General features: G+C 49.5%; 4 protein-coding genes across 4 annotated transcripts; 2 read left to right on the forward strand and 2 right to left on the reverse strand.

The window, feature by feature from the left end:
• Positions 1–11,563: 11,563 nt before the first annotated feature.
• MYCGRDRAFT_104385 (uncharacterized protein) lies at positions 11,564–13,238 on the reverse strand (the record flags this gene model as incomplete). The annotated part of the gene is made up of 1 exon (XM_003852688.1): positions 11,564–13,238. One exon carries the CDS (start codon positions 13,209–13,211, stop codon positions 11,778–11,780), a length of 1,434 nt encoding a protein of 477 aa, XP_003852736.1.
• A 1,441-nt stretch (positions 13,239–14,679) lies between these two features.
• Positions 14,680–15,168, forward strand: MYCGRDRAFT_71809 (uncharacterized protein; the record flags this gene model as incomplete). The annotated part of the gene is made up of 1 exon (XM_003852036.1): positions 14,680–15,168. One exon carries the CDS (start codon positions 14,680–14,682, stop codon positions 15,166–15,168), a length of 489 nt encoding a protein of 162 aa, XP_003852084.1.
• A 100-nt stretch (positions 15,169–15,268) lies between these two features.
• MYCGRDRAFT_104386 (uncharacterized protein) lies at positions 15,269–16,855 on the reverse strand (the record flags this gene model as incomplete). Its single annotated transcript, XM_003852687.1, has 6 exons — positions 15,269–15,519; positions 15,570–15,671; positions 15,723–16,007; positions 16,057–16,325; positions 16,410–16,532; positions 16,598–16,855. The coding sequence occupies 6 exons, from the start codon at positions 16,780–16,782 to the stop codon at positions 15,326–15,328; spliced, it is 1,158 nt and encodes a 385-aa protein (XP_003852735.1).
• A 626-nt stretch (positions 16,856–17,481) lies between these two features.
• On the forward strand, positions 17,482–18,240 carry MYCGRDRAFT_16357 (uncharacterized protein; the record flags this gene model as incomplete). The annotated part of the gene is made up of 1 exon (XM_003852037.1): positions 17,482–18,240. A coding segment is annotated over one exon (759 nt), but the record flags the coding sequence as incomplete, so codon positions are not given.
• Between the last annotated feature and the right edge of the window lie 186 nt (positions 18,241–18,426).

The raw sequence follows: 18,426 nt of genomic DNA on the forward strand, positions 1-18,426 counted from the left end.
AGACTTCTCTCGTCGGAAGAGACAGGCATAAAAAAGCTCGAGTTCTTTCGGCTTTAGTTCGATCGTAGTCTTAAAGCTGTTTATGCGTTTAGGGGTAAGTCTCGAACCCTTCTCGATGTTAGAAAACTTAGGGATAAGGTACTTGTTGTCCTAGGGGTGCGTGCTCGGTGTAAGTTTAGCCTTATTTTCAAGACATCTCTGCCGCTAGTTGAAAGTACTACTAGGGGGCTTGCTGCTAGTGTCGTGAATACTACTATTAACGGGTCTAATCTTGTCCGCCTTGCGTTTGTATATAGTGTATGCATTCGGAGCGGATCCTGCCTCCTATTCCGTTTTTCGCTAGAGGTAATCTAACTAGAGAATATCCGCCTACTTAATAATTAGCGACGCTACTCGAGCTTGTAAGGTAGTTTCCTAGACTGTATCCGAGGGATTGATAGTGTATTTTGTCGAGGTAATGGTCCGGAACTCGTCCTAAGCCCTTACTTCATCCTAGGTGCTAAGGAAATGTTTGCTAGACCCGGGGTCTGGGAAAGGCTTCGGGTCGACTTCGACTAGCAGTCTCGTTCCGGACGACTGTAAGTGGTCCTCCGGATAGTTAAATGATGCTACCGCGTTACCGGGGTGTCGGCAGCCTACTCGTTTCCCGACTCTTCGGGCTTAGTTATGTAAAATGCCTCGGTCGGACCGTACCTGTCTCCGTATCCCTTAACTCTAGTAAAGGTAATCGTTGTTCTATCCGGTGTCGCGATTGTGCACTCGAGGGACCCGTCGTCGCAGTTTACAGATCTAAGCCGCACTTGTCTAGTCTATAGTCGGCCGAGAAGGAAAGGTGCAGTCCGTACAATAAGAAACGACGAGTGGGTAAGAACTCCTATAACCTCGATCGGTACCCGCTCTGCAATACCTAGGAAATCCGCACAGCTACTAACCGTATTTATCTGTATTAGCCGGCAGGTGCGTATGCTAACACCCGCTCGCTTTACTGTAGATTAGCTTATAATGTTCCCTTTAGATCCCTCGTTAATTATAGTACGACGCTCCCTATGTCGTTTCGGACCGACAATGCATTCTACAACGGGTAAGGGTATAATAATATAGTCTCGGTCGTTAAAGGACAACCTCGCGTCCTTGGGGTCTTCGTACAGGTCCTGCATTAGTCTCGGGGGCATTGTAATATATAGCTCCTTAATTATAGGACCGAGGAAAGTAGGGTTATCGTCTTCTATCTCTTCTACGAACCTATTGCGTGCATAAAATCCAGAGGGTAGGATGTGCTTAGCCGTAGCACTGCTAAGTTCAAACTCGACTCGTACCCCGTAAGAACGAAGTAGCTTATCTATATTGTACTAGTATACTGTAGTAGCAGCAATGTTGTCCTCCTTAACAATAATCGACAGCCCGGCTTCCTTAGTAGCTATTGCGAAGTCTTCTTAGTTCCGAGCACAGCGCTTAAGAAGTCCCCTAGCTATAGTAGGCGAGGTAGCGAGAAGCTCCCTAACAGGGATATTAGACGGCTGCGCTAGTATCCTGTCGAGCAGCACCTTTTCTATGTTAAGTCGCTCTCGAAGGTAAATGTCCCTTCTCTAAGCACCTTTTCTAGTCGTAGTAGGCTTCTGGTTCTTCTTTTTCTTTAGCAGCGGGGGGTTGACGAAGCCCTAAGAAGGAGGGGTAGGATCTAGATCTATGCTTCTAGTAGGGTCCTAGGTTTGGCTGTCGTTTGCGGACTGCGGCTGGTCACCAGTGTTAAATGTACTATTACTAGTAAGAGTGCCCTATGTCGACTGCGAGCCTTCTTCGACTACCTTTATGTACTCTTCCGTATTAGGGATCTTGCGGGCATCGATCTTAATAGATACCGTCTTCTTTAGCTTCCTAATACGACTAGTATTATTGCTCGGCTTAGCGGCTGGCTCCTTTCCCTTAGCCGTGCTCGTTAGCCTAGTCGTAGCGTTCGTAGATAGAGAGTTAGTACGGATCTAATTTATATAGGGGGCACGAGGGTCTCGCTTATTAATGTACACTAGATCATTAGGAACCGTACTTCTAGCGACGATATTGCACTAGTTTCTATTTATGTTCGTCGCTAGTGCGGGTCCTATAGGGGAACCTAAGCCTTAGCCTAGGTGACTAGGTTAAGCTAGTAACGAGGGTGCAGGTTTTAAGGTCGGTGGAATAGGGCTAGGAACAAGTGCCGGGTTAAGAGGTATACTCGGTACATATGTCCGAGGAGCAAAGGCAGCTGTAGGTGGTTTATAGGCTGGCTAGTACTTCTTAGCATCCTTAATATTCGCATCGGCAGGCTAGGTAATAGCCCTTCCCTATGCTTTCTCGATAGCGGGAGCTATCATCCGGAGCTTAGGCTAATCCGGCCAGTTCCTGAACTGCACCTTTCGTCTGTTAACATTACCTTCTCGTCCGATATACTACTTCTTTTTACTGTCGCGGTGTGTCTAGCCCGCACTTAGGAGGTAGTTTATGTACTTGCATTCGTGAACACTATAACCGGGTTTAAAGCAATAAAAGTATGTATACTTAGAGGCTTCCTAGTAAAAGGGGTTCGAGCTGCTAGACGACTAATAGGGCACTAGTCTAGGTCTAGCGACATTGTACGAGTAGTACTCGGGAGAATTAGGGGTGTTATCGGTATGTAGCGTAGCTATATAAGACTTCGGAAAGTCCCTAGGTAGATTAACAGCTATACGTGCACTTCTCTCAGCTCTCGCACGCTTAATCTTAGCAATGGTTATCTTAGAAAGCTTTTTAGACAGGTCCTCTATATCCGGCAGCTTCTCTTTTAGTACGCGTAACGACTAGACTCTATTGTTCGATGCATCTAGCTTCGGATACCTCTTCTTAGTCTAGTTAACAAGCTAGCTAGTAACCTAGCTCTTGCCCTTGCCGTACAACTCCTAATAAGCTATGCGGCTTGTAACGTACTTGAGTGTCGCATCGTACAATAGAGGAAGCTAAGTATAGGAGGCTAGGTTCGAGACGTCTACTTCGAGCTTGTTTATAATTTCCTGTCCTACCTCGGAGGGTAAGCCTTTAAGGAAGAGGTAGTATCGAGCGACTTCGTTGTACTGTTTAAGAGGTATCCTTTTCGAGACCGCTTTAAACGTTATAACGTACTAACGCAGGTCATCCTTCTGTCCGGAGATATCCTAGACTCTTTCCTTTGCGCACAGCTCCTCGAGGAAAGGGAGGCTGTACTTATACACCTAGCTATTATAGCACTAATAGTAGGAAAGAGCCTCTTCCTTAAAAGCTTCGTAGTTTTCGCTGTTAAAGCCTGAAAGACTCTCGAGCTAAGCTCGAACATCCGGTACCGAGTGTCGAGCAGCAAGTCGGATCCTTTCCCTGTTAGGAGTGCGTAATCCTTTAAAGTACGAATCGAAGAAGTCGGCTATAGTCTAGAAGAAAGTCGAGGCATCCTTGCCGTTAAAGGATAGAGCACTAGGCTCTCTAGGGAAGGGTACGCGACCACGGTAAGTAGGGGCTCTGTTGTTGCGAGTAGCCGCGGTAAGGGTAGTAACAAGATCTGCGATGTTTATGTTAGCAGGCTAGGGAGCGGGAACTGTACTATAGGTCGCTATAGCAGCAATCCCTTCGGCTTAAGGGAGAGCCTTATTAGTCGACCCTTCAGTCGAGTTAGTCGCAAAGCGAGCTAATAGAATCCTATTACTATCGCGGAAGGCGCGAGCATCGGAAGGTGCCTAGATAGGGCTATTAGTTCCGGAAGCCTCGCCGGTGCTTAGGGTGTTGCGGAGAATCTCCGAGGGAGTATTAAGATAGCTACGACGGGAGGGTCCGTCCAGGCCGTTGTTAGGAGTGTTATTAGGAGACATCGTAATAGCGATATGTAGTTTGGTGTCGCAAATAGGGAAATAGGAAGTAAGGAGTGCAGATATATGTTCGGAAGGAGTATAGGAAAAGGTTGGCAAGTCGTCGTCGATACCGGGGCGGCGGGAGTAGGCCATTTGAAGCTCTCGAGGGTTTGCTAGACTATTAGTCTAGGAAACATTGTTGCTGCTAGTAGTGCACTACAGCTGATTATGCCGTTCACGTATAGTCTAGGACTATATTCGATAGTCTCCTTAGTGCAGGCAGGGTGCAATTGTACGCTCTAGGCACGTAGGACGGCTAAGTATCTAGAAACTCGAGAATAAGGCAGGATCGCTTCTCGTGCGGTGTAGAAGAGTCTAGGGTAGGGAAATAAGGACTAGGGATGCGTCTAGGGTCTGTAGCTCAGTATTATTTGTTTACCAGACCCTCTTCCTAATTTAGTCTAGGAAACATCGCATCCTCGAAAGGTCGCACCTCTTAGACTATTCCAGCCAGCTGGAGCCGAGAACTACATATCGTATTCTCGTACCGAGAACCTAGTGTCGGTAGATCTAGGCAGGGCGCATGTGCTCCCTGGTTCTAGTGCCGGGTTCGTAGCGATATCATCTGCTATTGCCTCGGAAAGTAACACCGAGGAGCAGTCAGACGATCGGTGCGATAGGGCGACGTTTCTTAGGGTATTCGCGACGCCCACGCTATAATAGCTAGTTAGTCTCGTTTCTTATAGCCATTCTATCGAGAGCACGGGACGGCTTACGTAACCGAGTATTCTCTAATGTCTAGCATATCTATTATGGCTACTACGGCGGTTGGTGAAGTTTTCTAGGTACTTAAGGGCTCTTTTTCCATCCTGTTTCTTTTTCTTTTCTTCACGAACGCTACGCATAGGCTGTGCTGCACGCCTGGCCTACCTGCCTCGGCAGGTAGTCGGGCATAGGAAAAGCTATAGCAGTACGATTTTGGCCCTAGGAGGCTTGTTTTCACCCCATTTTGCATCCGCTAGAGTCGATATTATCTCCGTAGTAGTGTCGCGTTTTAAAGGCGTATAGCTAAGCTCGGTAGCGTAGTCGCTCGTACAGGTATAGGAGCGATAATCTCCGATGTCTATTATGTCTATTATGACTTTTACCGCGACTAGTGAAGTTTTCTAGGTACTTAAGGGCTCTTTTTTCCACCCTATTTCTCTTTCTTTTCTTCACGAGCGCCTCGTATAGGGTTTACCGCACGCCTAGCGTACCTGCCTCGGCAGGTAGCCGCGCGTCTCGCTTACCTTTACCGGCAGGTAGTCGGGTGTAGGAAAAGCTATAGCAGTACGATTTTAGGCCTAGGAGGCTTCTTTTTACCCTAAATCGCGCCTATTGTGGTCGATATGCTCTCCGCTATAGCGTCGCGCCTTAAGGGCGTGCATCCGAGTCCGGTAGCGCGGTTGTATGCATTAGTGCGAGAGCGCTTTATACCGAGCCTCTATGCGATGTTAGTGTCCCTTTTTTATGTAATCTTTTGCTCCCTCGGTTTCTTCCTTCTCCTTCTTGGGCTGTATCGACGAGCTGCTTGGCGTAGGGTGTGCAGCTCGGTAGGGTATAGGGAATGTGTGTGTGTGTTCGTATGTTCGTGTATTTAGGGTGTATTCGGTAGTAGATCTAGCAATGTGCACACAGCGATTTGTGCATTAAGGTACTTTGTATTTTGAACTTAGACTTTAAACTTGGGTACTTAAGCCTACTGCCCTAGCTAAGGGGCAGAGGTATATCGTGAGCCTTTCTTCGAGGGAGGGTATTCGTCGTATGCGTCGTAAGTACTCGAAAGGCGACCGGCGCTATTGTCGAGGTCGTAGCTACTCCGCACTTCCGTACTACTACCTACCCTTTGTATATCCTCCTTCTCCGCTTTCGCGAAGGAAGGAGTCTTACATCGTCTACCAAAATGTAAGGGGGGAACTTCTAAAGGTTCCGATCTCCCGCGGATAGTAGCAGTGCGGACGTACGAGGTAGCATAGGGGGCAAAAAGGGCGGTAAACTGTACAATTAGAGTAAAAGGTAGGGGGGCAAAAGAGGTAGTATTAAGAGCTCTGTACTGTTGGGCCTCGTGTGCGTAGGGTAGTGTCTCTGTAGGTCGGTGTCTTGATAATCCTCCGACCTGCACACGAAGCTGAAGCTAGATACAGACCGCACGTGACAGTGCGATATTCCCTACTATAATATATCTTGTAAAGGTGCTTTCTTAGAGCTTCGTTTATTAAGCTCTAGAAGCTTGCTAGTGTATTATATAGGCTAAAGGGCATTACCTTAAAGTAGTATTTGCCCTAGCGAGTATTAAACGCTGTCTTATGCTAGTCCTCTTCCTTTACTTTTAATTGCTAGAACCCGGAGGTTAAGTTAATCTTAGTAAAGTACCTTAAACTATAAAATACATTTAAGTAGTCGGAAATCCGAGGTAGGGGGAATCGATCCTTAACAGTAGCGTTATTTAGAGCCCTAAAATTAACGTATATTCGCTATTTCCCTCTTAGCTTAGGTACAAGTAATACAGGGCTCCCTTAAGCTAATTAGGATTTGTTAATTAACCTACGCTTCTAGAGTTCCTTAATTTAAGACTCCTGTTTAAGCGATTAGGCATAAGACAGCTAGTAAGGCTGTTAATTAATCGGCTTGTAGTCCCTAGTATTAATTAAATGCATAATAAACCGGTCCTTCGGTAGCTTATTAGGCAAGGAAGATCTAAACAGATCCCTATTATCTAGGATAATGCGGCTTAAGCTAGGTTCCTTACTTAAGGGAGGAGGAACGTCGTCTTCCTTAAGGGACATAGGGTCGTCCTTAGGATCGCGTTCCCTCTCCTGTTGCCGCTCCTAGTATTTATCTATGTTTAAGAGATATAAGGGCATATCGGGATTAACGTTAAGTAAATCCTCTAGTTCCTTAAGGGAACAGAGGTCCTTATCTACTAGAACGCTCCTTAAGTTAGGAGCGTATCTAGAGCATAGTATAGCATACTTAACACCGTTGTCGTATAAGTATACCTTGTTCGTAAAGAAATTAATAGTCGGGCAGTACTGCCTAAACTATTTAAGGCTAAGGATTACCTCGTAATTAGCGAGATTAAGCACTCGGGCAGTAATTTCCCCCTTAAAGTTACGTAGCTAGTAAGGCAGCTTAACCCTAAGGGTTGTCTCTATTGCTATGCCGTTAGGCAGAACTACGGTCTAGGAATCTATAGCTACTTAAGCCTCTAGAAACTAGTCCGCGATCGTTCGTAAGACGTATACACGCGTAGCCCTAGTGTCGAATAGGAACTTAGCCTTAATAGAATGCTTACTTAAACCTAAGCGTCTAGAGGTAACTAAAAGGTTTAGTCCTATAGCGTTAAGGTAGTTAAGTTAAGTATTAGGAGGGGTCCTAAGTAATAAGGGCAACGCAATAGACGACTTAGAATCCTTAGTATCTAAGTTGCTGTCTATTTTTTTGTCGGCTTGCTTAAGCCCCCCTTGCGTCTATTATAGTCGTCCTGCTTCTTCTACAAGTCTGGCTTAAGCTTCTTCTAATAGCGATACTAGGTGTGTCCGGCGACTCCGCAGTTATAGTACTTTAAAGAATACTCCTAAGCCGGTAGCTTAGAGCTGTTATTATTAGCTATATATTTAAGGGCAGCGGCAACGTACTCTACGGTAGTCTTGTTTACCTTTCTTAGTTTAAAAGCCTTCCTAGCAAGAGCATTACGGTTTTCCTTAAAGGCAGGGGCATCTATTCTTAGGCCCCTTTAAGAATCTACGACCTTCTAGTTAGCTACGTTAATAGCTTAAGCCTAGTCTATAATCTCCTGTAGTCTAGCCTTTTAAGGGGTAAGCTTATGTCGAATAAGCTCCGCTCGAATCGATAGCTTAAGCCTATTAAAGAAGACAGTAGTATTAGAGAAGTTATTAGGCCTTAGCTTAAGTATGCGAGCTATAAAGAGGATTTTGTAATAGAAGGTAATAATACCTCCTGTTTGCTTAAAAGCTCGGTATTATCTCTAGAGCTTCTCTTAGTAATAATAATCTTAGAAATAGGAGACGAGGTTGCCGAGCATTAAGTTAAGGGTATAGGTTCCCTTAATAATTTTAAGCCTACAAGTCTCTTCTTATTCCTCCTACTAAGTAAGGGCGTTACGCTATATCTAGCTACCTACTAATTCGATAAGGTTAGCTTCGGATAGGCAGATACCCCTCTATCTTAGGGCAATCTAAGACCTTAAGTAACGCTCTATAGACCTAACCTAGATATTAGTAGCGTTATTTCGAGTGTCTCCCTAGTATAGTTCTAGTACCTAGACGGAAGCCTTAATAAAAGTATCTAAGGAATTAAGGGGAGTTATATCCTTGCCTAGTGTTCTAGACGTATAGCGATAAGGACGACTTAGTCCCTCGTCGTTACTTAAGCCGTATCTAGGGTTATCTCCTCGATATAAGGATAGCTTAAACCGTACGGCTCCTAGCTTGCTTAGTCCCTAGATAGGCCTGTTAGTAGATCCTGCTCGAACAGGCTCTTAGGATAAGCGGGCGTTCTCGGCCTAAAGTCGGATAGCGTCCTCTTTAAGTCGATTAATATGTTCCTCTATCTCCCTTAAGGCGGCTACATACTCGCTAAAACGAGTAGGGCCTAAGCCTATATTCGTAGCAGCAGGTCGGCTTAGTTAAGTAGGAGTTCGGAAGGTAATATTAGCTCTAAGTAGAGCTAGGGGATCTATTTAAGGATCTCCTTTAAGGAAGAGACAAGCAGTAGTAGATAGTGCCGCCTCTACATTGCTACCTCGTTCCTTAATACGATTAAGTTCGCTAATTAGGCTTAGATAGCCTTACCTATCTTCCTTAAGCCTTTCTCCCTTAGCGACTATTAGGTTTAAGTCGTAGGAGGAAGGAAGCTCTATAGTCCCTTCGGCTTAGCTAGTAACGGACATCTTATCTTAGTAGGATAGGTTGTTAATCGAACTAAATTAAGTTACTGTTGTTATTGCTTCTAGTAACTTAAAGGGTTATAACTTCCTCCTTGTAGTTCCTTAAGCGGCTAGGCAGCTCTAGCTATTATCGTATTTAAACATAGCGCGCTTTAAGCGTTTAGGTAACTAGTTTTAAGTGCGGTAATTCTACGCTTTAAGTCTTAAACTTAAGGCAAGACGAGTTTTGCATTAACGTTTAAGTAGAAGTTAGCAATCTAGCATATATAGTACCGCCGAGTAAATCGCTATATATAGGACCCCTAGCTATAGAAAACCCGGTACTTCTAGTTAAGTATATAGTCTAAGTAGAAAGTCCGGTATAGTCTATAGGTCTAAGGAGGTCTTAAACTAGAGTCGTTTTAAGCTAGTTTAATTAAATAGGCAATAAATCGAGCATCCGGCCAGCTCTAACCCTTAAGTAGCAGAGCTAGCCGGTAAGACGGCTAAGGAGCCGCCTTAAGTGCTCTTAGCTACTAGATAATTAAAAAGCGGAAAAAGAATAATACTAATTTATAAGGGCGAAGGCCCTTAAGCTATATAGACTAACTAAAACGAGCGAGTTATGTAATAATAACGAGCCTTTAAATAAAACGGTGCCTAAGGCTTTAAGGGTTCAAGTAAACCTGAGCGAGGTTCTTGGTGTTTTTTGAACACCTTCCTCAGCCTTTGTCGGCGGCGCCCAGCTCATGGCGATTAACAAGCCCCAAACCGAACGCAACAGTTCCCCCCGTCGTGATTGACCCACCACCATCGCCCATGCGGAAGCTTCCTGCATTCGTGCGTAAAGCGTTTGATTTGTCCAAGAGGAAGGCAGCATTCTCTGCCATCCTTGCCGCCCTGTGTCGGAGAAGTAAGCAACAGCTTGTTGAACGTAGGCCGGGGGACTTACGCCCTTGCCCTTGAAAGTATCTTCACACCATTGGGATTGCGTCTGTTCGGGCATGTCGCTGTGGCACCAAAGGTTGGTACCGCCCTCAACTGCTCCAAAAATCGTTGCGGCGGCGATGAGAAGGTAGGTCTTGAGCTGCATGGTGGATGTACGGATGGTGGAGTGACCGCGGCGGAGTTTGTGTATTAATGTGGACTGATGATGATGCGATGTTTGAATTTGGTATGCGGAGGCTGAGTGACAGAGAGAAGACGGAGCAGTGTAATAAGTAAGCTCAAGAAGAGACTTGGGCCATCCGAGATGCACTGGGTCGATATGCCGGTGTCCATGCGATGTCACACCCTTTCCAGGAATTGTGTTCACGCCGCCGTATTCGCAGCATGGGTTCCGGAGATTGCGAGCAGAAAAGCGGCTGTAGGCGGTCGTTCATTTGTTGCTGCCCCTTGACATGCCCCTGAGCCTCGCGAATGGCATGAATCCTCTGACGTACGTGTGTGCAAGTGTACGACTGTGTCTGACAAGATCAAAGTGAGGTCCATGATCAAGCTCTCCCTCGTACGTTGAGATTTGGTGATATTGTCAGTGCCGTCGCCTGCACGTTCTGGCGGTGAACAAGTTCTCTCGTTGTTTTGCCACATGGCCTGCATGCGAACTATATGACTATTTAGTCATTCTCCTAAGAATACCGGCAGGCGTATCTGCACGTCTTTCTCGCCGTCTTACCATTTTGTTCGCAAACGAAATGAGGCTCTAGCCAGTATACATCGGGTTGGCACATCGGAATGGTCGCCGCTCAAACCTTGTCACGAGTCCAAAGGCCTGTTGACCAGGAGCCGATTCCAATCTGGCCGCAGCCCCGGACATCACCCCTGAGCCTGCAGAGTGTGACCACTCTCATGCATCGAACCACTGAATGTCCAATTCGTGTGGAGAGGTGCCGGCTGCCGAGTCTGGCTCGACTGTCGAGCCGTAATTTGTTGAAAGGCGTTGATGCGAATCGTAATGGTGAGCTGCTCCGTATTGGATAGTCGTCGAAAGGGGTACAAGGAGGCTCGACTTTGGTCGACTGAACAAGAAGAGTGAATGTCGTCGTCTAGCTTGCCAAGATAAGAGCGGGAAGATGTTCCCCCGAAAGTCCCATCCTTCTGTCCCACCCATCTGTCCCACACAATGGCAAAACTTCAAACGCTGATTTTGAACGCAATAGTTGTCCGAGGTAGACGATTGATAGCTCAAACTGGCGACCTCGGCATGATCTTACTCTCGAGGTGCTGATCCAGGTTTTGACAGGCATATCACAAGCAATCCTCGAGGCTCGATTGGTGCACCTCGTACAGCGTGTTGACGCATCGGAGTGCTCGCCATCATATCCTCGCAGAGACTGCAGGCCTCGATTGGTTCAATGTCCTTGTAAGCAGGCCTTTCACCTCAGGCCTGATTCGGACGGTGAAAACTCCGATGCGTCAAGCCGCCGTCAATCCTGGTAATCATGCGATGCAGCCCTCGAATCACGGGTTGGGCCATCTCCGGTCCACGTCGATGTGATGTTTGGAAATCGTGCTAGACAATCTCCGGTCGACGTATTCCCTAGTACCCGGGCCACATCTTACGTAGGTCTTGCTAAACGGTATGGATTCGCCGTGCATGCGGAGGGAGTGTCTGCAAAATAAACCCTTATTGGCGGAATGTCGTTTGCCATTGATGACTGCCGATCGGTCTTCCTTGTCATGTCGTACAGAGCCAAATCAGCGCCCTCGATCAATTCCACACTACATCATCCCAGCTTTGGACTGGATGGCGATACAGTCAACACACCAGTGCGACGGGTACCCACTTAAACCATGTCACGTGCAAGGGACCCTTGGTGTGATTGAGGCCGACGGAAGGTGCGGCCCGCGTTAAGCGAGCCAATTAAATCAGTCTATCTGACTTCACTTGACGAACTAATTGATTACAAAGCAAAATCCGGGAAAGAATGGATAGCTGAAAATTCAGCTTGACTTCGCACCCTCACCGCTCCACAACCACCAACACCACCATCTCGAAACCGCTCCCAATCGATTCGCCGGCATCAATAGCCCGTGTGGCGACCTTTACGCGCAATCACCTTCTCGCAACGCGACCGAAACGAGCCCGTAATCCGACCGATATCGTGCTCCGTCAGCGAGTCCCATACCTCTTGGATTTGCTGTCTGTGGACCTCTGGAGTCGACGGCAATGGGTAGAAACGATTCAGGCGATACTTCATAATGGCCCACACGTTCTCAATTGGATTGAGGTCTGGTGAATTGGCTGGCCAGACGTCGAGACTGTGAGGGATCTCAAGGCGATCCAGCTCGTTGCGGAAGGCTGGAGCTTTGTGGACCGATGCACCGTCCAGCATGAGCATTGGCATGGCATCGTGGGTGACCGAGATATCCACATCACCGTTGACAGCATCGTCGACAATGGCGTCCTCGGCCACAGGTGTTGGGCTTCCAAAGCGGCCGTCAATTGTCTCGAAGGCGCTCTCGAAGGATTCGACACCGCTGTCGAATTGCTCTTGCAGTCGCAACGCAGCCTCTGCATCACCACACTCACGCCAAAAGCGGTGCAGCTCTGGTATCACATGCTCCTTCAGGCTCGCAGCGGTCATCTTGCCCCATTGATTGTTCCAGAAGATGAGTCTGCTCTTCTTGTTACCGCAGATGAAGCCAAACACCAGCTGCGTCTTCTGGCGCCGGTATTTTGGCCCAAGACAGTCCGGATCAAACACCTCATCAGCACGACGAATAACCAGAAACTTCTGTTGACCACCTTGGCCAAACGCAGCTGAATCACCGAACTGGAAGGTCCGGCCATTGTTGCTCTGATCAATGCACCACTGACCGAACTGTGGCCTTAAATCGAGTCCATCAGCATCCAAGAACGGCGCTCGTTTGGCCACTCGCTTGAAGTATCCACGCTCGTTGAGCCTGCGGCGAATGGTGTCGACCGAGCATACCAATTCGAGCTGCTCTTTGATCTGCTGATAGGTCGCTCTGCGTCCTTCTGCGCTGCCAGTGACATAGTCGATGATCCGGTTGGCCACAGGGGTGCCAAACTGACGCAGTCCGTGCAGGTGACTGTGAAGGTGTCGACCAGGTGTTGCTGCCTCATTCGCCACCCTCTGAACGGTGGTATATGGCTCATCAAGAGCAGCTGCAATGCGAGCAAAGGTCCAGCCAGCGATGCGTTTGAGAGCCTTGATTTGCTGACGAATGGTGTATGGAATGAGCCCTCGATCAACATGCACTGGTTGCTCGAACGCTGCTGGCTCGGCTGCTGGCTCAGCTGCTGGCTCTGGCTCAGGTGTCGCTGGAGCTGGAGCTGGCCATGGCAACAGTCGTCGACCGACCATGCCATTCGCGAGCACTGGACGGTGACCAACGACACGAGCTGCTGAAGGAAGGGGGTGTTGTGGTGGATCAAAGGCGTCGGAGCTGCTGGAGCTTGCAAACGAGTGTTGTGGATTGATATAGGGCATTGCGAGTGAACAGACAATTGAAGGGACAGTGGAGGTTTGGATACACCAATTCACTGCGATCTACCACCATATATATGCACCAGCAACCCACCTTCTGTCGCAGGCAACGCGGTCACGAATACGAGCACACGAACGACGTGCTCACACCGCTTAAAACCTCCACCAGCGGTGGCTACACCGCTCACCAAACACCGCTCTGATAGCGCTGACAGCAGCGACACCAATGTGAAGCCATTGAAGGCTGATGAACTGATATACAAGGGCATGGCCATGCAACATGCTTAACAGCCTTGCAAGCGTTCACAAGCGTTCAACCGGTCGCTCTGAACCATGGTTAGCACCCTCACAGCCGTTCAACCGGTAGCTCTAAACCATGGTTAGCACCCTCACAACCTTGCTAATCACACGCACCACCATGCACAGACAACAACACCACCAATCAATCCATCGACAAGCCCTGCAAAAGCGACCAAGAGCGGTTAATCACCACCGGCTCTGCGAGGTGACTGTAGTGAACCCCATGCCTTCGTATTTGCGGAAGACTCGGAAGAACGTGCGCTGCTGCGCCTGAGAGAGTTTCCACACAGTCCCTCGCGAACTCATCGTTACTCATGTTGATAGTCGAAACCGCGGACTATCCAACGAGTTCGCACGCTTAATCGGAGACTTCACTGAGAAAAGAAAGTGTGCATACATGTTGAGACCACGGCCGAGTGACCGGACTCCACGGTTGTGTCTTCGACGGAAGATTGAGTGCCCGCTCCCGGAGGGTGATATCGGTGAGTTCACGCCAGCGTGAGCTCAAGGATGTGGCAGACTGGTCCTCAACCCGACATGATCCATCGTATTCGTTTGCAGGAATCAGTGCCCACAACAGGAATGGTGCTTCCTGTCGAGAACTCTATCGACAAAGTCTCAGACAGCACAGCCTGTTCCCTGGACATCTCCTACCAATTCCCGTGACGGCCATGTCCTTCGGAGCACCATCAGGGATCAGCACTTCCGTTTACTGATGAGGGATGGCATGAAGCTGCCTCTGGACACAGCCAGGGAACATGCGCCTCTCCCCTGGACGAGCAGGCCAGCGACCGAGCCTGGTCTGGATCGTACACTGTCCCGGCTTCACGCATGGATATTGCTGTGCCGGTGCCTTGTTGTCTTCGTGCTGGTGAATCGAGCATGAGTACGGTAACCTCGTGGAGAGTTCGGACCGTCAGCTCAGTTTATATCCGTGTTGTCGGTGCGATCACAATCAGGGTGAAAGATGAGGCTATGTCAGGACGTCCATACTCTTTCTCAGTCCCAGCAAGAAGAGCGCGCAGTCGAATAGAACTATCAATGTGAGCGAATGTACTGAGAAATGCGCATCGTGCTGCAAAAAGTTCAATGCTTCATCAAGGTTGTCTTTCTTCCAACAAGGTCACTCACTCCATCTCAACCTCACCTCTTTCCACGACTCCTTCCGATCATGGCACAAAACGTCCTCCTCGAGACCTCCATGGGCTCCATCGTCATCGAATTATACACCGAACACGCGCCGAAGACCTGCACAAACTTCAGCACCCTCGCAAGTCGCAACTACTACAATGGCACAATCTTCCACCGCATCATTTCGGACTTCATGATTCAAGGCGGCGATCCGTCCGGCACAGGACGCGGCGGCAGCAGCATCTTCGGCGAGAAATTTGAAGACGAGATCAGGTCGGATTTGAAGCATACTGGCGCGGGAATTCTGTCCATGGCCAACAGTGGTCCGAATACGAATGGCTCACAGTTTTTCATTACGCTCGCGCCGACGCCCTGGTTGGATGGGAAGCATACAATTTTTGGGCGGGTCAAGAGTGGGATGAGGATTGTACAGCGCATGGGACTGGTCAAGACGGGTGCTGAGGATAGGCCAGAAGAGGAGCTCAAGATCGTGAGCGCGAGGATTCTGCAGGGTGAGGACGATTTGTGAGAGAAGGCGCGACTGAGAACGCACATGATGAAACCACGCGTTCGAACGACACACCCGCAGCTGTTCTTACGCAGCCAGACCACGATCGAAGACCTCTGAACACCAATTGGATATCCTTCCTATCTACGAGCTTCGCCGACAGCACGTCGAACGAATTTTACTCGAGAGGGCCGTTTGGATGCAGCAAGACCTTGGCGTATCCTTCTATGCGCTTATCGAACTTCTCGTACGCCATCGGAGCATCCTCGAGACTGAGTTCGTGGGTCACTACAAAGCTGGGCTTCGCACGTCCGCTGATGATCAAATCTCTCAAGTATCGGTTGTACGCCTTGACATTGCACTGTCCGGTACCTGCGAATGGTCAGACATGGAATTGAAGGGATCTCGTGCACACAACTCACCTAGAGAAAGACCCTTCTCGAAGAGCTTGCCAAATGAGATGAGAATCTGGCCCTTGCCGGACTGCTCGTCAGGAGCACCGGGATCGGAGGGAACGTAGAGTCCTGGAAGCAGTCAGCAAAATCGTCCAATTCAAACAACTTCTATCCTCGTACCTGGAATTCCAAGTCCTCCTGTTGGGCGGGTCACCATGATCAGCTGATCAAGAACAATGTTCGGCTGCTCCTTGCTGCCGCTCTTATCTACGGCTTGATATCCGACAGCATCAACCGCACGATCGACCATGCCTCCGTTCTTTTCGATGATCTGTTTCACGGGGTCTGACTCGGAGAAGTTGATGGGCGTGCAGCCGATCTTGGTAGCCTGATCAAGACGCTCCTTGACCTGGTCGACGACGTAGACATTCGATGCACCGCGAATCACAGCAGAGTATGCCGCCACTGCGACTTGTCAGCCGCGAGTCTTCCTCGAGACTACAATGCAACTTACTCAGACCAACGGGACCAGCGCCAAACACAGCCACGCTCTCACCAGGCTGGAAACCAGAGAGCTGCAGTCCATGCCATCCAGTTGGGAAGATGTCTGCCAACAAAGCAAAATCCGCCTCATGCTCGGTCCCTGGAGGCAGCTTCAAGCCATTGAAGTCTGCAAATGGCACGCGGAGGTATTGGGCTTGACCACCTTGGTACGGTCCCATTGCCACGTAACCGTAGGCTCCTCCAGCGAAACCAGGGTTGACACCTGTACAGAACGCGGTTTTGCCTATCACAAGGAGAAAGGTCAGCCATGCTCAGACTGACACGGCCCGAATCGAGCTACAGGCCATCAAGCACCCGAAGTACTTGCCTTCTTCGCAGTTTCTGCATCTTCCGTCTGCCACGTTGAATGGAAGAACAATTCGATCACCCTTCTTCAACAGCATCACACCTGGGCCGACTTCTGTGATGATTCCCATGTTCTCGTGTCTGGTAAGGCAAAACTGTCAGCACGTTCGACCACAAGCAATGCATGTCTCTCAAATGCTTCTTACCCGAACACCAGGCCACTTTCAGCCGCAGTGCGCCCCTCGTACATGTGCAAGTCTGAGCCGCAAATACACGAGGTCGTGACTTTTATAATGGCATCATCGGGATGCTGGATCTTTGGCAACTCGATCTCCTTCACGCTGACCTTGTACGGGCCATCGTAATGGAGAGCCTTCATCTTGTCGCCCATGTTGTCGTTTGGCAGGAGTTCCTAGGAATCGGCGCTTGGTTCGAGGATCTCTAGCAAGTTCGAATGAGTTTATGTTGATCAAGAGGAAGTGAAAGAGAAGGCAAGAAGACCAGGAAACCTGCTACGCGGTATTCTTTTCGCCTTTAAACAGACCCATTGATCTCACATGCGGGGTTCGATAGCTTGCGTGGAGTGGGGCCTCACACAGCGCGGCGTTGGAGTCTGAAGCTTGTTCGCGTTGCGGGGAGACCACGCCTCCTTCAAGCCAAAACCGGTTGGAACTTCAGCCGCTATGGATCCGTTTGGAAGAGCACTCCTCTTTGACACCCACCAACAGCCGCAATACTGCTGACACCGACTCGCCGGTCCGCCAATTCCTGCCCGCGATCCGAGATGTGGTCAGCGAAACTCGGCCGGATGGGCACGACGAAGTCTAGGCCACGCCTCGCTGCTGGGTGCCGCACACGGCATCCACGACCTTCCCAATATGGATGCCAGACTGGATCGATACGGACTCGAACAGCCTGGGTAGCAACAAGTCCGATGAACCACAGTCTTCGCCAGCAAAGACCATGCCAAGCGGAACACCTCGCCTCAGCACCATGCCGCGCCACCACCACCACCCGCTCGTCCTCGACCTCCACCCTCCCGCCCGTCGGCATATCCCACACCGTCACCGAACCAACCCCAAACAACCACATCGCAACAATCACCCTCTCCAACCCCCTCAAACTCAACATCCTCACCTCCCCTCTCCTCCACGCTCTAATCTCCGCTCTCCGCTCCCTTTCCTCCCACCCCACTCTCCGCTGCCTAATCCTCACCTCCTCTCCAACACCTCAATCCAAACCCCCATCCTTCATCGGCGGCGCAGACATCTCCGAAATGCACGCCCTCACCACCCCTGCCTCCGCTCAAACGTTCATCCGCAACATCCACGACACCTGCGCCGCGATCCGCACTTTTCCCGTCCCGGTCATCGCGCGCATCCACGGCCTCTGTCTCGGCGCGGGCTTGGAACTCGCTGCTTCATGTGACTTACGTATCGCAAGTGAGATCAGCACATTCGGTATGCCGGAAGTCGCGGTGGGTATCCCCTCCGTCGTGGAAGCTGCTCTTCTCCCTGGCTTGATCGGAACGGGACGAACGAGACGGTTGGTATATCTCGCTGAAACGATCGATGCGAAGGAAGCGGAGCGGTGGGGATTAGTAGAGGAGGTCGTTGACGGTGGGGAGATGGAGTTGGATGTGGCGGTGAAGGAGTGGACGGATCGATTAGTCCAGATGGGACCAGCCGCCATTCGGGCGCAGAAGAAATTATGTCGAGGCTGGGAACAGGCGGGCGGAGTGGAAGAAGCGGTGGAGATGGGAATTGAGGCGTACGGACGGATGTGGGAGGATGGAGGATCGGAGCCGAGGGAGTTCATGGGGAGGTTCGTGAATCGGAAGAGGGACAAGGGAAGGTGAGCAGACGCTGGAAGGGCTGGTGCAGACGAGATGTCACATCGTGAGAGGGAAAGTAGACGATACAACTCCATCAACCATCAAGGTTATATGTCATTCATTCCACCCACTCCATCTCTCCATGCAGCAGTCTCTGTACTGTATCACCACCACAATGAACACACTATAGTTCTGTTCTGT

The sequence above is a fragment of the Zymoseptoria tritici genome, chromosome 5 (assembly GCF_000219625.1).
Source record: "Zymoseptoria tritici IPO323 chromosome 5, whole genome shotgun sequence".
NCBI lineage: Eukaryota > Fungi > Ascomycota > Dothideomycetes > Mycosphaerellales > Mycosphaerellaceae > Zymoseptoria > Zymoseptoria tritici.